The sequence below is a fragment of the Bos javanicus genome, chromosome 15 (genome assembly GCF_032452875.1).
Source record: "Bos javanicus breed banteng chromosome 15, ARS-OSU_banteng_1.0, whole genome shotgun sequence".
Taxonomy (NCBI): Eukaryota; Metazoa; Chordata; class Mammalia; order Artiodactyla; family Bovidae; genus Bos; species Bos javanicus.
The window spans coordinates 77,526,685-77,551,690 of NC_083882.1; the positions used below are offsets into that span (position 1 = coordinate 77,526,685).

Sequence of the window (25,006 nt, forward strand, 5' to 3'; positions counted from 1 at the left end):
CCACTGGCTGGAACGCCCAGAGGGGCGGGACCTGGGGCGGAAAAGAAATAGAAAGGGGAGGGAGAAACGACCCAGGGTCCTTGGGAAGTGTAGTCCTAATCAGGCTGCCCACAGGCTGCTCCTCCATCCTAAAGGAGGCAGGTCAGGTGGTCTGGTATTCCCATTTCTTTCAGAATTTTCCACAGTTTATTGTGATCCACACAGTCAAAGGCTTTGGCATAGTCAATAAAGCAGAAATAGATGTTTTTCTGGAACTCTCTTGCTTTTTCAATGATCCAGCCTAGACATTTTATTACAGAAACAGAGACATTACTTTGCCAACAAAGGTCCGTCTAGTCAAAGCTATGGTTTTTCCAGTGGTCATGTATGGATGTGAGAGTTGGACTATAAAGAAAGCTGAGTGCTGAAGAATTGATGCTTTTGAACTGTGGTGTTGGAGGAGACTCTTGAGAGTCCCTTGGACTGCAAGGAGATCCACCCAGTCCATCCTAAAGGAAATCAGTTCTGAATACTCTTTGGAAGGACTGATACTGAAGCTGAAGCTCCAATACTTTGGCCACCTGATTCGAAGAACTGACTCATTTGAAAAGACCCTGATGCTGGGAAAGATTGAAGGCGGGAGGAGAAGGGTGAGATGGTTGGATAGCATCACCTACTCAATGGACATGAGTTTGAGTAAACTCCGGAAGTTGGTGATGGACAGGGAGACCTGGCGTGCCGCAGTCCATGGGGTTGCAAAGAGTCAGACACGACTGAGTGACTGAACTGAACTGAACAGGGTCTTGTGCCTGTTGGCTTTCAGACTACAATGTACACCGGCAGCTCCATGGGACCTCAGGCCTTCTGATGAAGACTGAAACTAAACCAGCAACATTCCTGGGTTTCCAGTTTGCCGGTTTACCCTACCCGCCATGGAGGTTACCCACCTCTGTAATTGTATGAGCCGATTTCCTCATAATAAATCTCTTTACATACATATATGTCTCCTATGGGATCTGTTCCCCTGGGGACCCCTACTAAAATACTTCTTAAAATCTGTTATTTTGAAAACTGCGAAATACATTAAAAAATTGCAAGAATGGACAATGAATACCTATGTATCTTTCACCTAGAGTCACGAATTGATTTGCATTTTCTTTTGCTGTCTGTTTTTCTGAACCATTTCAAAGTACATTGCAGACATCATGTTACTTCACCTCTAATATTTCAACTTGTGTCTCCTAAGAGTAAAGACATTCTAATAATGGAACTCCAATACATTATAGCATAGTATATTGTCATACCTATAGAATTTAATATTGAGACAATAAAATCTAATATACAGTCCATATTAAAATTTCTTCAATTATCTCCATAACATGCCTTAGAGCCTTAAAAAAAAAAATCCAACATCAAGTCAAAAATCACACATGGCAGTCAGTTGTCAGGTCTCTACAGTCTCCTTCAGTTTAGAACAGTCTCCCGATCTTTTTTGGTCTTTCATGACATAGACATTTTTGAAGCATCCTGGCCAGTTGTCTTGTGTACTCTGTTCTCAACACAGCAACCAAGGGAATTATTTTAAAGCCTCGTTAGATCATGTCACTCCTCTGCTCAAAACCCTGCAGCAGCTGTGAGACTTAGAGTAAAAGCCAAGGTCCCTGAAACAGCCTCCCAGGTCCTGCAGGGGATTTTGTGCTTACGTGCTAAGTCGCTTCAGTTGTGTCCAAACTCTGTGCAACCCTATGAACTGTGGCCCGCCAGGCCCCTCTGCCCACGGGATTCTCCAGGCAAGAATACTGGAGTGGGGCGCCATGTCGTCCTCCGGGGACCTTCCCAACCCAGGAATTGCACCCACATCTCTTACATCTCCTGCATCGGCAGGTGGGTCACAGCACCGCTTTTTTCCTCCCCGACAATTTTCTCCAGGACCTTGACTCCCACTCCTTTCCTCCCTGCTCACAGTTACACGGCTCCTTGTTGCTTGGAGATCAGGCCAGGCCAACTCCTACCTTGGACTCTGTTCTGCTGTCCTGAAATGTTCTTTCCAGGATATTTTCTTGCTTCACTCCCTTACCTTTGCTCCTTCAAGTCTTTGCTTAAATGCCTCCTTCTCATCCAGACCCACTGGCACAGCCTTTAATGTTTCAGCCTGCACCTCCTGGGCCTTTTCTGCTCCCACGCTCCTCAACCGCTTACCCTGTGCTATTCTTTTTTTAAAAAATTATATATTTTTATTTTTAAAATCTAAAACCTAAAGAAAAGTTGAAAATACAGTGTAAATAATTTTTTTCTTGCATCTTTTGAGAGAATATTATTGGTTAAATACCACATCACCTTATATACTTTGGTGGGAATTTCCTACAAACAAGGACATTTTCCTACTTAAGCACAATACAACTTCAGTACCAGTAGGTTAACCTTGATATGTTTCTACCATCTAACCCTTAGCCTCCATTCAAATTTCATCACTTATCCCAGTAATGTTCTTCACAGCGTTAAAGGACAGACTGCATTCAGACTTGGATTCAGTCCAGAATCAAGATCAGAATCAAGCATTGTATTTAGTTGTAGGGCTTTAGTTTCTTTCAGTCTGGGATTGTTTCTCAGTTTTTCCCTGGCTTCATGACCTTGACACTTTTGAAGATTACAGTTACTTTGTAGAATATTTCTTTCCAAAAATAAAAAAATCTGGCATTAACAGTCTTTTAAAAAATTAATCAATGTATGTATTCTTTAGGCGTGGCAGGTCTTCATTGTTACGGGCTTTCTCTAGTTTCAGTGAGCGGGGGCTGCTCTCTAGTTGCATGGGCTTCTCTTTGCAGTCTCCTGTTGCAGGGAACAGGCTCTAGGGCTCCCAGGCTTCAGTAGCTGCAGTAGGTGGTCTCAGCAGTCCTGGTGCGGGGGCTTTAGTTGCTCCATGAGATGTGGAATCTTCCAGTGCAGGGATCGAGTCCGTGTCCCCTGCATTGGCAGGTGGGTTCTTATCCACTGGACGGCAAAGGAAGTCCTGCAGGGTATTTCTGTTTGTGTTTACCTGGCGTGTCCGCTTGATTACATTCACGTGACTCATCTTTGCAGGAGCCTCACAGAAGAGACGCTGAGTTTCTCACTCCGTTCATGCGGGTAGCAGCTGATTTCATTTTGTTTCATTACTGGATATGTCGATCTCACTCAGTGATTAATCTGGTTCTACAAACCTTCTCCATGGTGAGGGTTTCCCCTTGAAATTAACAAGTATTTTGTGAGGAAGTACTTTGAAACTATGCAAATATCCCATTCTATTTTTTATTAAGATTTTAATTTGTTCATTTATTAACATCAGTATGGATTTTTGTTTAATTAATCATTACTATGCACTGAATTTTGTATCCCTGCCTCCAAATTCATAACGTTGAAGCTCTAACCCTCAATGTGACGTATTTGGAGATGGGATGTTTGGTGGCTCGGACGGTAAAGCGTCTGTCTACAATGTGAGAGACCTGGGTTCGATCCCTGGGTTGGGAAGATTCCCTGGAGAAGGAAATGGCAACCCACTCCAGTACTCTTGCCTTGAAAATCCCATGGACGGAGGAGCTTGGTGCAGGCTACTATCCATGGGGTCACAAAGAGTCGGGCACGACTGAGCGACTTCACTTTCTTTAGGGTTCGATTAGATCATGAGAGTGGGACCCTCATGATGGGATTAAAGAGAGGGAGATCTTGCTCTCTCCTCTCTACATATAAGCACAGAGAAAACGCCATGCAAGGACACTGAGAAAGGGCTGTCTGCAAGCCAGGAAGAGGGGCCTCACCAGGGACCAACCCTGCGGGCACCTTGATTTTGCACTTCCAATCTCCAAAACTGCGAGGAAATACATTTTGATTATTTTACCCACCTGGTGTGTGGTATTGTGTTATGGCAGCCTGAGCTGACTAGAACAGTCTTTTTTTTTTTAGAGAGGGGACGTATGTATACCTATGGCTGATTCGTGTTGATGTATGGCAGAAACCAACACAATATTGTAAAGCAATTATCCTTCAATTAAAAATAAATAACATTTATTCTGTTTGTTTATTGGCTGCCCTGGGTCTTCATTGCTGTATGAGGGCTTTCTCTAGTTGCAGAGACTGGGGCTCCTCTCCTGTACTCTCTTGTAGAGCGCAGGCTCAGCAGTTTTGATGAAGCGACCTAGTCGCCCTGTGGCATGTGGCATGTGGAATCTCCCTGGACCAGGAAGCGAACCCGTGTCCCCTGCATTGGCAGGCAGATTCTTATCCACTGGACCACCAGGGGAGTCCTCTGACAGACTTTTTTGTGGCTGGTGTGCTGTGTGTACTCTGTACTGCATCCTCTTGCCCACCCCTGCGTGTCAGCACTTAAAGGTGCTGCTCTCCAGCAGGATCTTGCCTCCAGCTCCCACTGCAGCCCGAGGAGCCGGGAGGGTGGTGGAGGCGCTCGTCCACGTGTGCAGAGAGACAGGGGTGTCTGAGGAAGCCGGCTGCTCTCCCCCACCCTTGGGCAGACCGTGGGCAGGGAAAGTCCGAATCACCAGGACGAGGTACAAACGGTTTTATTTTTCTAGAAAGAGCAAAGTCCAGAGAGGCAGGGGGGAGGGCAGCTGGGCCTGGCGGAGCCGCGGTGGGCAGGCCCTGGGCCCTGACTGAGGCCGCAGGAGGCCCCCCCGCGCCGGCCCCTGACCCAGGAGTAAACAGGCATGGCGGGGGGCTCAGCTGGTCGGGGCCCTCCAGCGTGATGGCAGAGAAGGAGCAGGGGAGGTGAGGTGAAGTCCACGACCTACTGGGTCACACGAAGCCAGGCTTCATGGACGAGCGGCGGCAGTTGGGGCAGCTTCGTGTCCCGTTGTTCTGCAGGCACCTTGCGGGGGGTTGGTGCAAAGGGCACTGTCGGCTTGGCCGGCCTGGCTGCCCACCCTGGACCGGCTCCCTCTTCCCCTCCCCGCGGCAGGCAGCCCTGCAGGCCAGAGCCTGGGCCAGGGGTCAGGCGTGGGTGGCGGAGGCACCTGTGGCCCTGGTCACCGCTCCCCCATAACCTTCGAGAGTTCTCTCTCTGTGGTCTCTTTGGGGAGAAAAACAGGGCCGCCGGGAGGGTTTGATGAGTGATTAGACAGAAAACTCTTAGAACAGGCACCCAGGAGGCCCCAAAAGCACCGCCTAAGTGTGATTAGGCCCCAGGGAGCCCCCAGGGCCCAACAGCAGGGAGCTCACCTGAGGTGGAAGATGTGGGAGCAGGGCAGGGCCTGCAGACGGCTGTTCTTCTCGCCGATGGACTCGCCGCACAGGCCGCAGTAGAGCTCGGCCTCCTCCACGCACTCGTGGAAGCGCACGACGTGGGCGCGCAGCTCCCGCTGCAGCCCTTTGCTGCGGTAGATGCCCTCGCTCAGGCAGTGCAGCTTCAGCTGGCCCAGCTGCAGCGGGGGCGGACGAGACCAGGTCAGTGCCGGTAAGCAGCGGCCCCCAGACGCCATCTGTCCGCCGGGGCCACAGGCTGCTCAGTACACGGGGGCCCTGTCCTGCCGCGCTCCTGCCTTGCTGAGGGCCCTAGGAAAAACATCTGGCCCTCTCCGGGCCTTAGCTTCCCTTCATGCAGAATGAGGGGGTTGGCGAAATCAGTGATCTTTACTCCTAGAAGCGACTGGGGACCTCTTGTTTTTGAAGGATTTTTATTGACCGGATCTGCTGCCTCGATGCCCTACTCGTTAATTTGCTTTCCTGTTTCTGTTCATTGCATACCCACAGCAGCTCATCGACATTTCTGATGATATTTGGGTAAGCCAGAGCAGCTGTTGTCCAGCCAAGGCAGGTGTATTTGGCATTTTGACAGGACTGTGCCCTGATCTCTGAGAAAGGCGCATCTTCTAGAAGACTCTGAGGCTATTTTCAAAAGGTTTGGATAGGATGATGAAATTTGAAGAGGCTGCATAGACTGTGGGAAGAACACAGGCTGTGGAGTTAACACAGGTCAGTTACCCGGTGTGGGACCTTGAACACCTCTCTGAGCCTCACTTTCCTCATCTGTAAAAGGCGGCTCGCTGTACCCACCTTGCAGGAAGCCAGTGAGTCCTGGAACCCACAGCTAGAAGAGCCCTGGGGTGCCCACCTCCCTATCAGTGGCAGAGTCTTAATGACCATCAAGAAACCTCTGACGGGGGGCTTCCCTGATGGCGCAGTGGTGAAGAACTGGCTTGCCTATGCAGGGGGCGCAGGTTCGATCCCTGATCCAGGAACCTCCCATGTGCCACGGAGCAACTAAGCCTGTGCGCCACTCGTACTGAGCACGTGCTCCAGAGCCCGGGAGGCCACAGCTTCTGAAGCCCAGGTGCCCTGGGGCCTGTGCTCCACAAGGGAAGCCACCTGGGCAGGGAGAGGCCTGTGCACCGCAACCAGAGAAAGCCCAAGCAGCAGTGAAGACCCAGCGCAGCCAGAAAGAAAGAAACTTTCCAAAAAGAGAGAAAGAAACCACTGAGGAATTCTGATGTCCCCTGAGCTACAGAACTCTCACCCTGCCCGCCCCCCCCAAGTGCTCTCTGAGTGGAGGAGAAACAGCCAGGGTCAGGGAGTGACTAGGGGCATCTCCTGGAGATCAGGAAGGACTCAGGGCACGAGAAGGCTGGTGGGGGGGTCTCCCCATCCACCCTAGATCCCACCTTGGGCTCTTGACTCCAGACCCAGCAGACGGAATCAGGTCTGACCTTGTTCCCCACCTCCTCGGCCAGGTCCTGGGCTCTCTCAATGGCATCCAGGGCCTGGAAGGGGAGATAGGGCAGGGCTGCAGGCAGGGCTGTCGGACAGAGACCTTGCCTTGTAGGGAAGGAAGGGCAGGGAGGGACGGGGCTGGGGAGAGAAAGAGACTGGGGTACACTGGCCTGAGCTACCTCAGTTTACTTGGATACAGAATGGGAAGAACACTCCTATCTCACAGAGGGTTATGAAATCGGGCTCTGTCGCTCAGTCGTGTCTGACCCTTTGCAACCCATTGTTGCCCGCCAGATTCCTCTGCCTGTGAAATTTTCCAGGCAAGAATACTGCCCTGGGTTTCCTACTCCATGTGAAATCATAGGAGGTAGTTCAAGCGTCTGAGTTCCAATGCCAGGTCTGGCCCTTTACGAGCTGGGTGATTGGCAAGTCACGCCCTGGTCTGAGCCTGGAAAGTGACCTGGGATGCCCTGGCCTCACAGATGTGGGGTGAGGCTGATACTGGACAAAGGGTCTGAAAGAGCCCAGTCGGGAAGCAGACCCACACACCCTTGGCTGACCTGTGGGAGCGCTGGGGAGAGCTGGCCGCAGGACAGGGATCCCCCTCACCTTGTCCAGCGCCTTCCTGGCCACCCAGCACTTGGCCACGCCCAGCAACACCTGCACCTGCCCCAGGCGGTTCCCGATCTCGGTCATGATGCTCATGGCGGAGTCGTACCTGGGGAAGGCTGTCTGCGCAGCCGGGTTGGGGGTTGGGATCAGGCCCGGCCTGGCCCGCACCGCCGCCCCCTGCGTCCCGGTGACCTCACCTGCAGGTCCCCACGGCTCCGGTGGATGTCAGCAAAGCAGAGCAGGCAGAGAGCCTGCAGCGGACGGTCCCCGTGCTGCAGCGCGATCTTCATAGACTCCTGTGACGGAGCCGGACCCTCAGGCCTGCGCGTCTGCCCCCCACCCTAGAGGCATCCTCACCCCGTGGGCCCCTCAGACACCCTCGGAGCCCGGTACCCCTTTCCTGGTGCTGAGTCCCCGTGTACCGAACCCCTGAGGATTGACAGCCCTGGAGACTGAGGCTCTGAGAGCGGAAGTGGCTTGACCGAGGTCACCAGGTTATTAAGTGGCAAAGCTGGGATTCCTACCTAGGTCGGTGGAACTCCAGACTGGCTCGCTTCCAACTTAAAAGTGTCCCACAGAGTGGGTATTGGGCCGGGGGACAAAGGAAAGCCCCCTCCGCTGAGAACAGACTATAAGGGAATGAGATTTGGGGCAGATGGGGTAAGGGGAGCAAGCACATCCTCCAGGGGCTCAGCGATAGAGAGGGGGGCAGGAGCCAGACTTGGGGGGCTTCAGCGGACTGGGTAGGCAGGAGGAAGCCCCGGGCCCGGGCCCCGCCCACACCGCCGTGCTCCGCCCACCCGCCCGCGCTGCGCCCACCTCACAGCACTCCATGGCGCTGCCCAGGTGGCCCAGCAGGCGGTACGCTACAGCCATGTGATACTGGCTCATGGCCCGGTACTTGAGGCTCCAGCCTTTGCCATAGTCGTTGACGAGCTCTGCAGCCTTGCAGGGGAAGAACAGGGCCTTCTCGTAGTCCTGCAGGGGACAAAGGGAGGGGCCGGGATGGGAGTGCGCATGCCGAGTGGCGGGAGCTGCCCCTAAGTGGAGCGCTCCACCGCATGCTCGTTCATTCATTCATTCACTTATTCTGGTGTCCAGGAAAACCGTGATTCACGCAGAGGGAACAGCCCTGCAAAGGGGTGGGCTCATGAACGTAAGGGTTTTCATCTGGTTTGCCGACGTTTGCCAAGAGCCTAGCACAGTTCCTGGCTCAGAAAGTATTTGCTGAATGAATGAATGAGAATCAGAAGCAAGAAAGGCAACTGGCTTCTCTCAGCCAGTCCCGGTTGGGCCCCTGGCCTTCAGAGATGCACAGAAGGGTGGTGGTGGGGCTGTCAGAGCCCACCCTGACCCCCCGCTGGAGTTTGCCTCCTGGCGGCAAACTGACTGACTGAGGCAAAGAAATCATCCTCTCCCCCTTCCCTTCTCCTCAGACTTCTAAATGTCTTCTCAACCTGCCAGTTATGAGCACATGACCTCACCATACACTCCGTTAGGAAACAGAAGGAAATCGGAGACGCGCTCCCTCGCTCGCCTTCTCGGTCAAACCCACCGGCCCTGACTCCACACTGCCTCACTCCTGCTCCTCCCTGCTCCGTCAAATTAAATAAACCCCCTCCAGGCGGGCTCTGGAACCCCTCCCCAGTCTCTCTACTGAGTCATCCCATCACCATAAAAACACCATCTGGCATTTCTTACCTCACGTGAAAAGCAAAAATTAAAATCAAACAACCACCTTTGACTTCACGTCCCATTCAACTACAATCCCGATTCTCTCTTCTTTTTTGTAGAAAACCTACTTGAATTTTTATTTGATATCGAACAAGCTAATATGACCCAAAGAAAACTCTCGGTAACCCCAATATAAACCTGTTTCTAATAAACTTAGTATGTACTATGTACTTTTTAATTCGAAGCCATGTAAATGTTTTACAGACTTAAAAATAGGAAATTTAATTAAAAAAAACCTAAGATTGGAAAATGGAAACAAGGGACTTCCCTGCTGGTCCAGTGGTTAACTCAGCTCCCAATGCAGGGGGCCCAGGTTCCATCCCTGGTCAGGGAGCTAGATCCCACGTGCTGCAACTAAGACCTGGTGCAGCCAAATAAATGAATAAATATTTTTTAAAAATGGAAACAAATAACCTTAAGTGTATATTATTATAAAATTACAATTAATTTTAAGTATAATTAATATATAATTAATCATATAATAATTATAATATATAATTATATATTATATATTTAATTATATAATATATAATTATATATAATAGATAATATATAATTTTAATTATAATATATAATTATATTATATTATAGTATTATATAATTATAATAATATAATATATTAATGTATTATATATAATTATATATTATATATTAACATATATTTATATAATGTATGTTTATTATATTAAATATATTATATTTATATAATGTATATTTATATAATTATATATATGTTAATATATAATATAATATATATTATATTTTATAGTATGTATTATATCATATTATAATTATATTATATTGTATTGTATATATAATAATTATAATGTATATAATATAATTTAATATAATTATAACTATAGATGTATTATAAATACAGTGTAATATAGTTATATTATATTATAATATAAATATAATTTAATTATAATATGATTGTAATTATAATATAACCATAATATATAATTAAATATGCCATGATTATAATATAAATATAATATTATATAACTATAATATAAATATAATATATTACTCTTATAATAATATAGTATGGATGTGAGAGTAGGACTGTGAAGAAAGCTGAGCGCCGAAGAATTGATGTTTTTCAACTGTGGTGTTGGAGAACTCTTGAGAGTCCCTTGGACTGCAAGGAGATCCAACCAGTCCATTCTAAAGGAAATCAGTCCTACGTGTTCATTGGAAGGACTGATGCTAAAGCTGAAACTCCAATACTTTGGCCACCTCATGCGAAGAGTTGACTCATTGGAAAAAACTCTGATGCTGGGAGGGATTGAGGGGCAGGAGGGGAAGGGGACGACAGAGGATGAGATGGCTGGATGGCATCACCGACTCGATGGACATGAGTTTGAGTGAACTCCAGGAGTTGGTGATGGACAGGGAGGCCTGGCATGCTGCAATTCATCGGGTAGCAAAGAGTCGGACATGACTGAGCAACTAAACTGAACTGAATAATATAATTATCATAATATATAATATAATTATAATTATAATATAAATATAAGAATACAATGTATGATCATATAAATATAATTATAAATAGAATATACAATATAATTATAATATAATATAAACATTATATATAATATTGTAATATAATTATAAATATAATATATAATTAAATATAAAATTATATAAATATAACTTTATACATTATAATTATAATACATAACATAATTATATATAATTTATAATATAATTATAATATAATATATAATTATAATTGCCACATATAATATAATCATATCGTATATTATATTATAATAATTATATATTATATATTATATTATAATAATATATTATAAGAATTATAATATAATTATATTAATTATATTAAGTATTATATATTATATTATATATATGCTGCTGCTGCTGGTAAGTCGCTTCAGTTGTGTCCAACTCTGTGCAACCCCATAGATGGCAGCCCACCAGGCTCCCCTTGTCCCTGGGATTCTCCAGGCAAGAACACTGGAGTGGGTTGCCATTTCCTTCTCCAATGCGTGCAAGTGAAAAGTGAAAGGGAAGTCGCTCAGTCGTGTCTGACTCTTAGCGAGCCCATGGACTGCAGCCTACCAGGCTCTTCCGTCCATGGGATTTTCCAGGCAAGAGTACTCGAGTGGGGTGCCATTGCCTTCTCCGTATTATATATATATTATGTATTAATTGTATCATATATTATATATATCTGTATAATTATTTAGATTTATATATATTTATATTATATATATTCTACACATTATTATATAATTATATTACAATATAATAATTATTAGATAATTATTACATATAATTTAAATATAACTTAAAATTATAATATAATTATAATTGATTAAAATATAATTAAGGTATATTATAATATATTATGATGGTTTCATAATTGCCATAATATATTATATAACCTCTTATTAATAGAATCATACAGAACAAGTGTTACTTCAAATGACCTTAACATACACTTGAACAGTTCAACCATAGTGGGATATATTATAAAGACAAAAGAACAGCAGAGAAGTCTTAAACTTCATTTGTCTTTTTTTCTTCAGCAATAGTGGTATATTGTGTTTTGAAATTATTTTGTGTACTTTGTAAGATAAAGTAAATATTTAATTATGTTTTTAGAAACCAAGATTTTCAGCCTAAGAGAAAAAAAGAATCAAGTATGAAATAAAGAAAATCCTGAAACATTAAGCTTGAGTTGAAGATTTCAATATGAAGTCCAGTTGTCCTCGAAACCGAGGAGATTTAGTAGCAATAACAAGCCAGTGGCAATGAGCATCCTGAGAGCCCACATCCGGGCTTTACCAGTCTGGAGCAGGAAATATAGTGGGCCCTCAGTACCCAAGGGTTCCACATCCAATCAAAGCTTGAAAATATTAGGGGAAAAAAATCCAGAAAGTTCCAAAAAAGCAAAGCTTGAAGTTGCCAGGCACCTGACTATGAACCTAGCACTTACAGTGTATTAGGTTTTAAAAATAATCTGGGCTTCCTTGGTGTCTCAGTCTAAAAGAATCCGCCTACCAATGATGCAGTTTCAGTCCCTGGGTGGCAAAGATCCCCTGGAGAAGGAAATGGCAATCCACTCCAGTCTTCTTGCCTGGAGAATCCCATGGACAGAGGAGCCTGGCAGGCTACAGTCCGTGGGCCTGTCGACTTAGCGACTAAAACAACAACAAGAGATGATTTAAAGAATATAGGAGGGGGGACTTCCCTGGTGGGCCAGTGGGTAAGATTCTAGACTCCCAACGCAGGGTGTGCGGGGCTGATCCCTAGGCAGGGAACTAGACCCCATGTGCCACAGCTAAGACCCACTGCAGGCATATATGTAGGTTCTATGAAAATACTACACCATATTATATAGAGGCTTGAGCATTCCTGGATTTTGGTGTCCTTGGGGATCCTGAAACAAATCCCCTGAGAATACCAAGGGCCGATTCTACACAATACCATGGGACAGGCTATTGTGCCAGAAAACAAGAATGCTTTCTTTCAAAGAACTAAAGGAAGTCTCGTCAAAAGGACATAGGGGTCATGCTGAAGAGAATTCCCCTGACTAAAATTAAGATAACGTGAGTATCAAAAGCAACAATGATTGCAAATGACTGAAGACTACTGAGTATTTTTTTAACTCCAAGATTTCATGATGAAATACCAAAAAGAGGAAGCGAAACAAGTGTGATCGTTGGAGTCAACTATCACATCAGCTCGTTATCCTGAAACATGGCAATTAAAGGAGAGGAACAAAGGATTTGTCTACCTTTCCTTTAGGAACTGCTTTTCAGAGCAATCAGCTAGCTTTAATTTATAGGAAAATCCCAGCTAACAATTGCAGAAGGCATCATAGAACGTGGAAGTCACCGTTTCGTGAGAGTTGACAGAACTGATTCAGGCAACAGATGCCAAAAAATGCTCAAACCATTATGGAGAACACTGCTGCTGAGCTGAATATTCACCAAGTGTCACCCCACAAAGTAAGCTGCTGGTCCTGCAAGGAAGAAGGCAAAGCTGAAAGCAATGGGATCGGGCGGTTACTTGCTCGGACGTCAATATGGTGTCTCATGAAGCACGCAGACCTGCTTGTGCAGGTTCTCACCAGAAATGAACGACCTACGGGACTTCCCTGGTGATCCGGCGGTTAAGACTTCCCCTTCCGACGCAGGGGGTGCAGCTTCAACCCTTGGTCGGACAGCTAAGATCCCATGTGCTTTGTGGCCGAAAAACCAAAACATAAACAATATTGTAACGAATTCAATAAAGGCTCCACATTAAAAAAAAAAAATTTAAAAATGCGTGACCTAGATCTTACCAAGTCATTTTTAAAATTCTCGTTCATAGAGAGTAATGGAGACAAAGAAACAGCTTATGTGACTCCTTGAGGAAGCAATGAGACAATGAGATGGAATATAAATTAATTTGGCTTCTTCAGTAAATCATGGAGAATAAAGAGTAGTGTATTAACTTTCTATTGAAAGTGACATAATAATCACTGCAGTGTGTGGTTCTTGCTTGTGTTCCAGTTCAAACAAGCTGAGCGTTAAGGCGTATTTTCAGGATAAACAGAGAAATTTAAGAGATCATTGTTCACCATGGTGTGTGTGAGAATAGTATTGTGATTATATAATAAAGTGTCCTTATATCAGAAAATAGTCTCCTTATTCTCAGAAATGCTTACTGAACTACTTTGCGGTAAAATTTTGTGATGTCTATAATTTTTTTAAAAAACTATTTATCTGGCTGCTCCAGGTCTTTACTTGCGGCATACGGGATCCAGTTCCCTGACCAGGGATTGAACCCCAGCTCCCTGCACTGGGAGCGTAGAGTCTTAGCCACTGAACCACCAAGGAAGTCCCATAATGTATGGGATATAATGTGATATAATTTTATATCATAAGACTTCAGTGAAAAATATGTTAAGTCAAACATGGCAAAATGGTAATAATTGTTAAATATAAGTAGCCGGTATATGGTGATTCATTATATCATCCTCTATGCATTCCTGTATGGTTAATTTTCTTCATAATAAAAAAAGGTTTTAAAACACCCCTATCTCTCTCCAATCCTATTTGATCTCACAGAATGGCTTCCCCAGATGTCTTATTGCTGCAAACAAAATCCTCAAATGAAGGATGATCCATCAATCCATGGATGACTCTCATTTCCTCACACCCAACTGCTTTCCCAGGTGGGGCTAGTGGTAAAGAACCCACCTACCCATGCAGAAAACTTAAGAGATGTGGGTTCGAACCCTGGGTTGGGAAGATCCCCTGGAAAAGAGAATGGCAACCCACTCCTGTATTCTTGCCTGGAGAATTCCATGGACAGAGGAGCCTGGTGGGCTACAGTCCATGGGGCCTCAAAGAGTCAGACATGACTGAGCGACCCACACTTTCACACTTTGACTTTCGCAAGGTTTATTAGGCATTATTATGTGCCAGGGGCTGACATGCCCCAAGGGCCGAGCGCAGCCTGGATGTCTGCAGGATGGAGAGCAAAGGCTCAGGGCCAGAAGCCTGAGGTCATTGGCTCCATCAGTTTCTTCTCCCTTCTATCTCCCTTTCCCCTAACCCCCCGGATCCCACCACCTCCCACCTCTCACATACCTGCGACAGCCACGCTGGCCTCCACTCTTCCTGGAATACTCAAGGTAAGCTCCCCGAAAAGCAGAGCTGTGCTTCCACCATTCCCTTTTTCATTCTTTCGCCAGATTTCTGCATGGCTCACCCTCTCTTCTCCAAGTCATCAGACATCACCCCTACCACCCTGTTTGAACTTGCAACACCCCCTCCTCAGCCCTTCCAACCCCCTTTCCCTGCTCCCCTTTTTCCTAAGCACTTTCCACCATGCTGTATACTTGGCTTTGCTGATTATATTTATTCACCTTCCTCCCCCAGCTAGAAAGCAAGCTTCATGAGCCCAGGCACTTGGCTGTTATTTTCACTGCTGTATCCTGACCAACAGTGCCTGGCGTACAATAGATGCTCAGTACATGTTTGATGAATGAATCCTTACGACCGTGTTATAAGGCGGGTTCCATTCGCCCTCATTTCATAGGCTTGGAGAGAAGTGACTTGCCTAAGATCACACAGCAAACACAGCAAAGTACAGGTTTAAGGCCTGTCCTCACATAGGAGCTTCCCACTCCCCCAGGAAGTCAGGCAGACTGAAGCTTGAATTTTGACTCTGCCATGCCTGGCCACATCTCTGCACGCTAGGTCACCTCACTTGCGTCTGACTCTGCGACCCAGTGGACTGTGGCTCATCAGCCTCCTCTGTCCATGGGATTCTCCAGGCAAGAAGACTGGATTGGGTTGCCATTCCCTCCTCCAGGGGAATCTTCCTGACCCAGGGATTGAACCTGCATCTCTTATGTCTCCTGCATTGACAGGTGGGTCTTTACCACTAGTGCCATCTGGGAAGCCCAGCCATGTCTGTTCCTCCCGGCCAAGTCTTTCTCTTCTCAGACTCCCATCTGCCTCGTCCCTACTGATATGGGAGGACTGAACCCAGTGATGCAACAGGGAGCACGGCTCCTCGGAGGCTCTCCGGGAGCTGGGACCTCCACCACCCTCCCCCGGGGGCCCCGGGGCGCACCTTGACCTGAGCATAGAAGCTGCCCAGGCTGCAGCAGACGCGGCACTCGAGCATGGCGTCGTCGTTGTTGTGGGCATAGCGCAGGGCCTTCTCGAAGCTCTCCAGGGCCTTCTGGAAGAGACTGAGGCCCAGGAAGGCGTTGCCCATGCTCAGGCTGACCTGGCCTCCAAGCTGGGCGGCCGCCCTGGTGCCGGGCAGCCCAAGGCAGGTCTTGCAGTAGGAGATGGTCTTGTGGAACTCACACAGCTTCTCGTTGCTGCGCGCCAGGTTCAGGTAGCTCTCCAGGAGGAAGTTGGCGTCCTCCAGCTCCCGGGCGGTGTCGATCTGGACCACAGCGAACTGCCCAGCGCGGGGGTGGGCCGGGGTGCTCAGTCTCCGCCCTTCCAAGCCCCCCACCCCGCAGCCCAGAGCCTCAGACCCGGAGCGCCCACCCCTAGCCTCAGATATGCGCTGGGCTCCCCAGCCAGACTGGAAGCTGCAACCCGGGAGCCTTCACCTCCCAAATCCAGACCCCCCGCTTTCAACTTCATCCCGAAACTGGTCTGCAGTCTCCACCACCTGCCCAGGCCCCCAGCCTCGAACCTGGAGCCAGTGCCCCCTCCCCAGGCTTAGACTCAGAACCCCACAGGAGAGGACTGGAACCTCGACTCTGAGACCTGGCCTTGAGTGCCTCACACTGCAAGGCTGAGAACCTCAGACACCAAAGTTCAAGGCCATGGGCCCAAATCCAAAGCCAAGACAGAGCATCCAAGAGCCAGGGCCTGAGATGCGGAGGATTCAGAGCCTCAGGCCCTGACCGCCAGCCTGGGGGATACGGGTGAGTCTGAGGAGGCGGGAAGGGGCCGGGAAGCCTGGGAGAACCCCGCTGGGCCCCACCTGCCCAGCCTGGCCAAGCTCCCACCTTGAGCATCTCCTTGTAGCGGCCCATCTCTGAGTGGGCCGTGACGAGGCAGCCGAGCACACGGAAGCGCCCCACGAGGTCTGAGCTCTTCTCCAGGACCTTCATCCACAACTGCAGCGCCTTCTCCGTCTGGTTAGACTGGTACAGCTGGAGCCCCTTCTCGATCTGCTGCTTTGTCTGGTCCTGCCCCATCCTCCCAGAGACCCCCGGTGGCCCCGCGCCTCTAGGCTCTCATGGGACCACCCCCCCACCCCTGGTGCCCGCTGCCCACCCAGCCCCGAGCAGGCGCAGGGCCCAAACAGAGAGCGGGCACCACCCCGGGAACAAAGCCGGTCCAGGTCCTGTGCGCAGCTGTCCCTGCCAGTTGAGGCCACGTGGCCGCCAAGGAATGTCAGCAACAAGGTCACGCGGGCCCCCGCCGCCCCCGCCCCCAAGCTGGGAGGAAGGTGCCCGCCCCCTCCTGCCCCGGGCACCCTCTCGGGCATCTCTTTAGCACCTCTGACCCTGGCGCCCTGAGCCCCCCTGGCAGGGCAGGCTCTCCCTGCAGCCTGAGAGTTGGAGTAAGCAGGGATAAAGCTGGGCACATGGGCGGCAGGAAGGCTGGAGTGGATGCCCAGCTCTGAGCCCTCCTCTGCCGCCACATCACCATCCCCAGAGCCACCCTCCCCGGCTCTGCTTCTGTGAGTGACTGGCCACTGAAGCCACATACCTGCGCACAGGCCCACCCCATCCCAATGAGTCCTAACCTACAGCTCAGCCCAGCCAACAAGTTGCTCACCTCTCCGGGCCTCAGTTCCCTCATCTGTAAAATGGAACTGTCATAAGCTAATAAACCCTCACCTATGATGGGTAACAGCGGGACCCTGGACCAGGCTGCCAACTTTCGAATGCTGCCTTTGCCGTTTATTAGTTCTACGGGCAGCATGCCTTTGGGCAGGAGAGCAATGGTTTCCACTTCACTGGACTGTTGGAACCATACGCTTTAGGAGCTGGCAGGGACTTGGAACAGTGCCTGACACACGGGGAACACCACGTGACCATAAGCAAGAGGTTATCTCAAGCAGCATTCGTCTGCTCCATGGCAAATTGTCCACGAGGAATAGAAATTGGTTTTTGAAGGTTTAAAAAAATATCCAGTTCCAGGGACGCACAGTTCTGAGCTTTAGTCCACTGTGGCTCTCTTTGCCTGGCAAAGCAATAAAGCTATTCTTTTCTACTTCACCTCAAAAAAACAAAAACAAACAAAAGATATACAATTCCAATCCCAGTTTGAAAGAGTCCCTTATAATGAGCTTGAATGCCAGACACCATGGAGAAGGGCAAGGTCTTACAGAGGGAGAGGGCGGACCCGTGAAGGCTCCTGGGGTTGCGAGAGGGCTCTGCCAAAATTACCAGCTCGTCTCACTGCATCTTTCTCTTCCCGATCTGCAAACCAGGCTCCTTCCCGCCCCAGGGCAAAGTTGTCCTTTCAGAGTGGACAGTGGCTTTTAGCATATGAGCATCCCTCATTTTATTGCAGTTCCCAGATGCTTGTCTTTGACAAACGGGAGGTTTGCGGCAACTCAGCATCGAGCAAGTCTATTGGCACCATTTTTCCAAGAGCATAAGCTCACTTCGTGTCTCTATGCTGCATTTGGCAGTTCGTCTAGTCAAGGCTATGGTTTTTCCTGTGGTCATGTATGCATGTGAGAGTTGGACTGTGAAGAAAGCTGAGCGCCAAAGAATTGATGCTTTTGAACTGTGGTGTTGGAGAAGACTCTTGAGAGTCCCTTGGACTGCAAGGAGATCCAACCAGTCCATTCTGAAGGAGATCAGCCCTGGGATTTCTTTGGAAGGAATGATGCTAAAGCTGGCCACCTCATGCGAAGAGTTGACTCATTGGAAAAGACTCTGATGCTGGGAGGGATTGGGGGCAGGAGGAGAAGGGGACTACAGAGGATGAGATGGCTGGATGGCATCACTGACTCGATGGACGTGAGTCTGAGTGAACTCCGGGAGTTGGTGACGCACAGGGAGGCCTGGTGTGCTGCAATTCATGGGGTCGCAAAGAGTCGGACACGACTGAGCGACTGATCTGATCTGATAATATTTGGAGCTCTTTCATTATGTTTCTTATGGTGACGTGTAATCAGTTCTCTTGGCTTAACATCTTTTTGTTTCATTTTGTTTTGTTAACCTTTTGGCCATATCGCGTGTGGGACACGTGGGATCTTAGTTCACCGACCGGAGACTGAAGCTGAGCCCACTGCGTTAGGAGCATGGAGTCTTAACCACTGGACCACCAGGGATGTCCTGTAATCAGCGATCTTTGATGTTGATGGTTAGCATTTTCAGCAATAAAGTATTTTTCAGTTTAGGACTGAATATTGTTTTTGTAGGCATAATGCTATTGCACACTTAACAGACTACAATATAGCATGGACATAACTTTTGTATGCAATGGGAAACCAAAGTACTCGTGTGACGTTTTATGGTGATGTTCGTTTTATTGTGGTGGTCTGGAACCAGACCCGCAGTATCTCTGAGGCACGCCTCTATGCACAAAGTCGAACATTGATCTACCACTAACACCATAAGATTTTCATCCGTGCTTCCCTTGTTGCACAGCATGGGCTCTAGGTGCACGGGCTTAGTTGCTCTGATGTCCCCTGCCCTGGTGGGAGGTTTCTTAGTCGCTGGACCACTGGAAGTCCTGGGGGACGTGCTCTCGAACCTGGTGCACAGGAAGCTGGGCAAAGGGGGAGAGCTGGGAGCCACTGGCACAGTACTGTCTTGGGACAGGTGGGTCCTGGGGACCCACAGCGGGGAAGGAAGCTGGACCCACAGGGAAAGTGCTGAAGAGCCAGCAGGTTCTCTGCCATTTGTGGTTGAGATACAGTCCAGCTCCGAGTCTGCCTTGAGTCTTTGGCAGGAAGTAGATGGGCACTCTGCCTCAGCATCCCAGAGGAATCTGGAACCACAGACTTCCAGGTACCTGGGAACTCAAATGATCTCAAAACCTGACCGAGTTTTCTCTGCCCCCGAGTGAGCCATTTGCTGACTTCTGAACATAGTTAGGTCAGGGTCATGCTCCTTTCGGAGAAAGCATGTATGAGGCACGCCTGTATGCACAAAGTTGAGCATTGATCTAGCACTAACACCAGAAGATTTTCATCACCCTGGAAAGAAGCCCTGTGCTCATTAGCAGTCACCCCTGCTCATATGCGATACTGACTGCAGACCTCAGAATGTGACCTATTTGGAGACACCATCTCTTTTTGGCCATATTGCCTGACTTGTGGGAGTTTCGTTCCCTGACCAGGGACTGAGCCCACTCCAGTACTCTTGTCTGGAAAATCCCATGGACAGAGGAGCCTGGTAGGCTGCAGTCCATGGGGTCGCTAAGAGTCGGACACGACTGAGCAACTTCACTTTCACTTTTCACTTTCATGCATCGGAGAAGGAAATGGTAACCCACTCCAGTGTTCTTGCCTGGAGAATCCCAGGGATGGGGGAGCCTGGTGGGCTGCCGTCTATGGGGTCACAGAGTCGTACACGACTGAAGCGACTTAGCAGCAGCAGCATGCTCCTTTAGGGTAAGGGGGTGGTTTTTGTACTAGCATCCGCTCGGCCCCTGGCAAAGTGAGAGGAGACCAAAAGGAGGCTTACATTGCCCGAGCTGAGCACTTCTTCCAGCTTACAGATAACTGGGTGGCACCCAAGGGTGAAGTGACCTGCCCAAGGCCACACCTTGACCTCAAGACAGAGCAGGCAGTGGATCCCAAGCAGTGTGGCTCCAGGGGTCTTACTCTTGATCATGACACCGTCCCAGGAGAGAGGGAGAAAAGTGAAGGCGATGTAGATGGCCATATTCAGGAAGCTTAGTGATTTTCGCCAGACACACCAAGCCCACTGGGAACCCTGTCCAGGCTCTGACCTGGCTGGGCAGGAGAAATGCACACAAAGAAGGCTAAGGAGGGACTTCCTGGTGGTCCAGGGTCTAAGACTCTGAGCTCGCAATGCAGGGGGACCGAGTTCAATCCCTGGTTGGGAATTAGATCCTACATGTCGTAACTGAAGATCCCTCATGCCACAATGAATATCAAAGACCCTGCATTCAGCAACTAAGACCCAGAAGCCAAATAAATAAAAAGTAAGTATTTTTAAAAATTGCTCTTAAAAAAAAAAGGCTAAGGAGAGGGTGAACGGAATCAAGCCTTACTCACAAAGCCCAGCAACAAAGGCTGACCCAGGAGAGCAAGTCACAGAATGAGTCTTTTCCTGGGTCACTTACCCTCACAGGGTGATGGGACAGCAAGGGCCTGGGGGTTTGTTGTTCCAAGTGCCTGCTGTGTTGGGTACCAGCTACATGGCCTACATTTTAGTGCCCTGGTTGATAATCCAAAGTAGAAAATGAAATTTGGGCCTGAAGTGGGGCTCACAATCTGGCCTGCTGAAGATTCCCATATAAGGTGGCTACATTTGCTATCTGGGAGAGTTCATGTAAGAATCAGCACTTCCTGCTTCTCCTGAAGACAGGAAGCTCAAGTGATCCCTGGGCTTGTGAGTCCACAGTCAACGGGTCAAAGGGTCACTGTCTGGGCTCAAGGGGTCGGTGTCTGAAGGCAAGAGACCAACAATATCCCCCTTCACCCGCTGCCCCCACCTCCTGCCGTTCCTGCCTCGACACTGAAGCCAAGCGTCACTTACGATCTTCGATCGGCCTCCTCTTGCAAGCTTGAACCACCGGCTTGGCCCCTGCAGGCCCCTGACTTTAGAGCCCCTGCACAAGTGTAACTGGAGGTGACATCCCAGGCCCCTTCTGCCATGATTACTCGTATCCTTGAGATGTCTGTCCCTCTCAACAAACTTCGTTTTCCTATTTGTGAATGGGGATTTACCTTTCTGGGAAGGTTTCTGTGAAAACCAAACAAGATGATAAAGGAAGAACTTGGCTTTGAAAACAAGACGTGGCACAAACAGCCCTCTAAAGGACCCCCTGAACTTCGCTTGAATTGGCTCTTAACAATAGTGAACAATTTAGAGATAACCTGCATTCAATAGGAAAGTCATTGAGAAACCATGAAATGCTACGAAGCCTCTAAAAGTGAAAATCGTAGATGCCAGATGGAAGGGTGCCCGTGAAACAGTAACTGAAAAAAAATGCAGACAGCAGAACATTCTGTACATTAAGGCATGAGCTCATTTTTATTAACAAAAATTACATATGCACACATCTTTGTATAGAGAGAAATTCTGGAAGCGTACTTCCCCCATCTGTTTGACAGTCATCAATGAGCTATGGGACAGCGATGTGCGCATGCTCAGTCGCGTCCGACTCTTTGCAACCCCATGGACTGTAGCCCTCCAGGCTCCTCTGTCCATGGGATTCTCCAGACGAGAATACTGGAGTGGGTTGCCATTTCCTTCTCCAGGGCATCTCCCCCACCCAGGGATCGAACTCACGTGTCTGAAGTCTCCTGCATTGGCAGACAGGTTCTTTACCACTGGCGCCACCTGGGACTTGGGTCTCATTTGGTGGAAGAGGCTCCTAAACACACATAAGCTTTTCCCACCACACACTAAACCTTCTTCTATATACAATTTGCATTTAAAACAATAACAAAAAAACCCTCAACCATTATAACCTTTAAAAAGGCCACTGTGTCATGTTTGCCCCAGGCTCAGGGCACTCTTTCCACTGCAGGGATGACTAGGTTGGTGACACTCTCCAGGCTGGTGGGCCACACACAGGTTCCCCTCTGCCAAGGGCCTTCCCTGGCTGCCAAAGGGGCTCTCCAGCAGCAGAGGGGCCCAGGGAACAGGCGGCACACCAATCTCCTCAAGGAGCAGGAAGCTGTATTAGCAGCACTCCTGCCAAGGGTCTCTAAGGGACCTAGTTGTCATTCATTTCACGGCCACTGGGGGCCTGCAGAGAACTCGGGTACTGGCTGGAAGCTAGTGGCTTATAAGCGGGTGTGAAATGTTCCTCCCTTTTTTCTGGAGTGGATGGATTTCTAAATAAAAATCTAACGTAATACAATCTTGGGGAAAAAGCACATCCGGAAGCTCTTGACAGAAGCAACTGTCACCTTTGCATATTTATTTGTTCATGTTGGATATTTACTTGTTCATTAAATGTCTCCTGGATGCTTATTATCTACCAGACCCTAGGGTCCCAGTGAGACTTCCCATGTGGCTCAGTGGTAAAGAATCTGCCTGCAATGCAGGAGGCCCGGGTTTGGTCCCTGGGTCAAGAAGGTGCCCTGGAGAAGGAAATGGCAACCCACTCCAGTATTCTTGCCTTGGAAACCCCATGGACAGAGGAGCCTGGCGGGCTACAGTCCAAGGGGTTGCAAGTCGGACCCGACTGAGCGACCAACGGTGGAACAGGGCTCCAGTGAAGAACGCCACTTCACACTGTCCCTGCCTTCATGAAGCTCCATTCTAAAGGTGGGATTTATTTATTTTTAAAAAGATACGTCTTTACCTGGCTGTGCCACGCCTTAGTCGCAGCGTGTGGACTCTTCTGTTGTGGAGTGAGAACTCCTGGTTGCGGCATGGGGGATCTAGAACCCTGACCAGGAAGCAAACCTGGGCCCCCTGCATTGGGAGCAGGGAGTCTTCACCAGGGAAGTCCAGAAAGGAAGTCTTCATTCTTAATTAATAGCTCTATTGGCTAACAGGTAATCATAGTGGACGATGCAGGCAGGGCAGGTCTAAAAGACTCTGGGTCAGGAAGGTCACTCAGCAGGTAGCAGGAGGAGCTGGGAGAAGTGGAAGGGACTGGGCACTGCAGAAACAGCAGGAGACGAGCTCAGAAGGGCAGAAGCAGGCGGTCCCAGGCTAGTGCGGAAAGGAAAAGATGCCTCAGAAAGTAGGCTAAGTGAAGGCCAAACACGAAAGGGATGTGCCGCATGACTGCATTTATGACAAATCCAGGAGATCCAACCAGTCCATCCAAAAGGAAATCAGTCCTGAATATTCATTGGAAGGAGTGATGCTGAAGCTCAAACTCCCAATACTTTGGCCAGCTGATGAGAACTGACTCATTGGAAAAGAGCCTGATGCTGGGAAAGATTGAAGGCAGGAAGAGAAGGGGACAACAGAGGATGAGATGGTTGGATGGCATCACTGACTCAATGGACATGAGCTGGAGTGGACTCCGGGAGTTGGTGATGGACAGGGAGGCCTGGCGTGCTGCAGTCCACGGGGTCGCAGAGTCAGACACGACTGAGCGACTGAACAGAACAGAATAGAACTGAACTGAGGGGCTGGAAATGGGAATGGGGGGCGGGGGGGCGGAAGGCGAGTGATGGCTAAGGAGTACAGGCTTTCTTTCTATGGTGATGAAAATGTTCTAAAATTAGGTTATGGTGATGGCGCAGAATGCTCAAAATCAGACCTGGCTGCTTTAGTGGGCAGACTCTACAGCGTGTGAATTCCATCTCAGTAAGGCAGTTCAAACACACTCAAAACCACAGGCGGCTTCAGGTCACTGGAGCCTTCATGGGGGCGTGGGGATGGAAGTGGGGGCTGAGGTCCTATGGATTTGGCTGGAGTGTCAGGCGAGGGCTTCCTGGCCAAAACGTATTCATTTTCCCATCCCCAGATCTGACTGTGATTTAGAAGAACAAGAGCCCTTTCTATAGCTGGAGCCTGTGCCAGTAAAGAGAAAGTCAACGTATGCAAAAGAAATCGAACACCAGATGGTGGTGGTGGTAGGCTGGAAAGGGCTCCTGAGGAAGAGCTTGAAAAACGCAGAAGGTGCAAGAGAAAGCCGCGTTACGGTCCCTCATGGAAGGGCAACGTCATCACACATTAGTTTGACATTCCCAGAGGTGAAGGGACAAACCTGCGTTTTCATTTCCTTCCTGATGGCTCATCTTCATCCGGGACTGAGATGCTCAGGTGAGCACAGTATGTGATGTTCCTGGGAGATTTAGGGAGGTCATGTGCTGACCGAGAAAGCCAGTAAGCTGGGAACTAGGAGTGTGGCAAAAATTAGGTGCCTGAGGAATCTATTAAAAAAAATAATAAAAATAACTGAATGGGAGTTTTAAAAAAAATATTAACAGTTTAAGTAAGATACAGATATATGATTATAGAGATGCACAAGCCTAAAATTTTTTGAGGTTAAAAACAGTACACCTTTGACATAATCCCTTTCTGGTAAATTTTAAAAAGAAACAACAGCCTTTATGTATGATGTTAAACTGGAAGATGTTCAAGTCGTACATTTTATTTTTATGTCAAGTTGTCTCAGGAATACAGGAATCCAAACGCAAAGACTTAAAAAGAGATCTATCACCTCATTCTTTACCGTGAGTCACAGAGCATCTGGGTCAGGCGGGAGACAGCTTCAGGTTCAACCAAGTGCCTTCTAATTTCAGAGGCAACAGGCCCCAAAGAGTCCACGGGCAAGCCTGACTCTTCACCCTGGTCCAAATTCCGGAAGTGTGAAACACAGATCCTTTGAGAAGGTGCCGTGTGGCTGTTTTC

At 48.4% G+C, this 25,006-nt stretch overlaps 2 protein-coding genes across 3 annotated transcripts in view; both read right to left on the reverse strand.

The window, feature by feature from the left end:
- Window positions 1–4,516: 4,516 nt before the first annotated feature.
- Window positions 4,517–16,864, reverse strand: RAPSN (receptor associated protein of the synapse). 2 transcript variants are annotated; one of them, XM_061381453.1, is made up of 8 exons: window positions 16,526–16,864; window positions 15,625–15,963; window positions 8,107–8,265; window positions 7,485–7,583; window positions 7,285–7,407; window positions 6,627–6,725; window positions 5,188–5,387; window positions 4,517–4,837 (listed from the first exon to the last, which is right to left on the reverse strand). In XM_061381453.1, the coding sequence occupies exons 1-8, from the start codon at window positions 16,715–16,717 to the stop codon at window positions 4,765–4,767; spliced, it is 1,284 nt and encodes a 427-aa protein (XP_061237437.1). In that variant the 5' UTR covers window positions 16,718–16,864; the 3' UTR covers window positions 4,517–4,764. The 2 variants fall into 2 exon arrangements, with proteins under 2 accessions (XP_061237437.1, XP_061237438.1); XM_061381454.1 differs by having other exon boundaries at window positions 6,672–6,725; window positions 16,526–16,862.
- A 4,867-nt stretch (window positions 16,865–21,731) lies between these two features.
- CELF1 (CUGBP Elav-like family member 1) overlaps window positions 21,732–25,006 on the reverse strand; it is a 71,154-nt gene continuing 67,879 nt past the window's right edge. The window contains exon 15 of the mRNA XM_061381466.1: window positions 21,732–23,350. The gene's annotated coding sequence lies outside the window, so the exon portion shown is untranslated. The remainder of the gene's footprint in view (window positions 23,351–25,006) is intronic.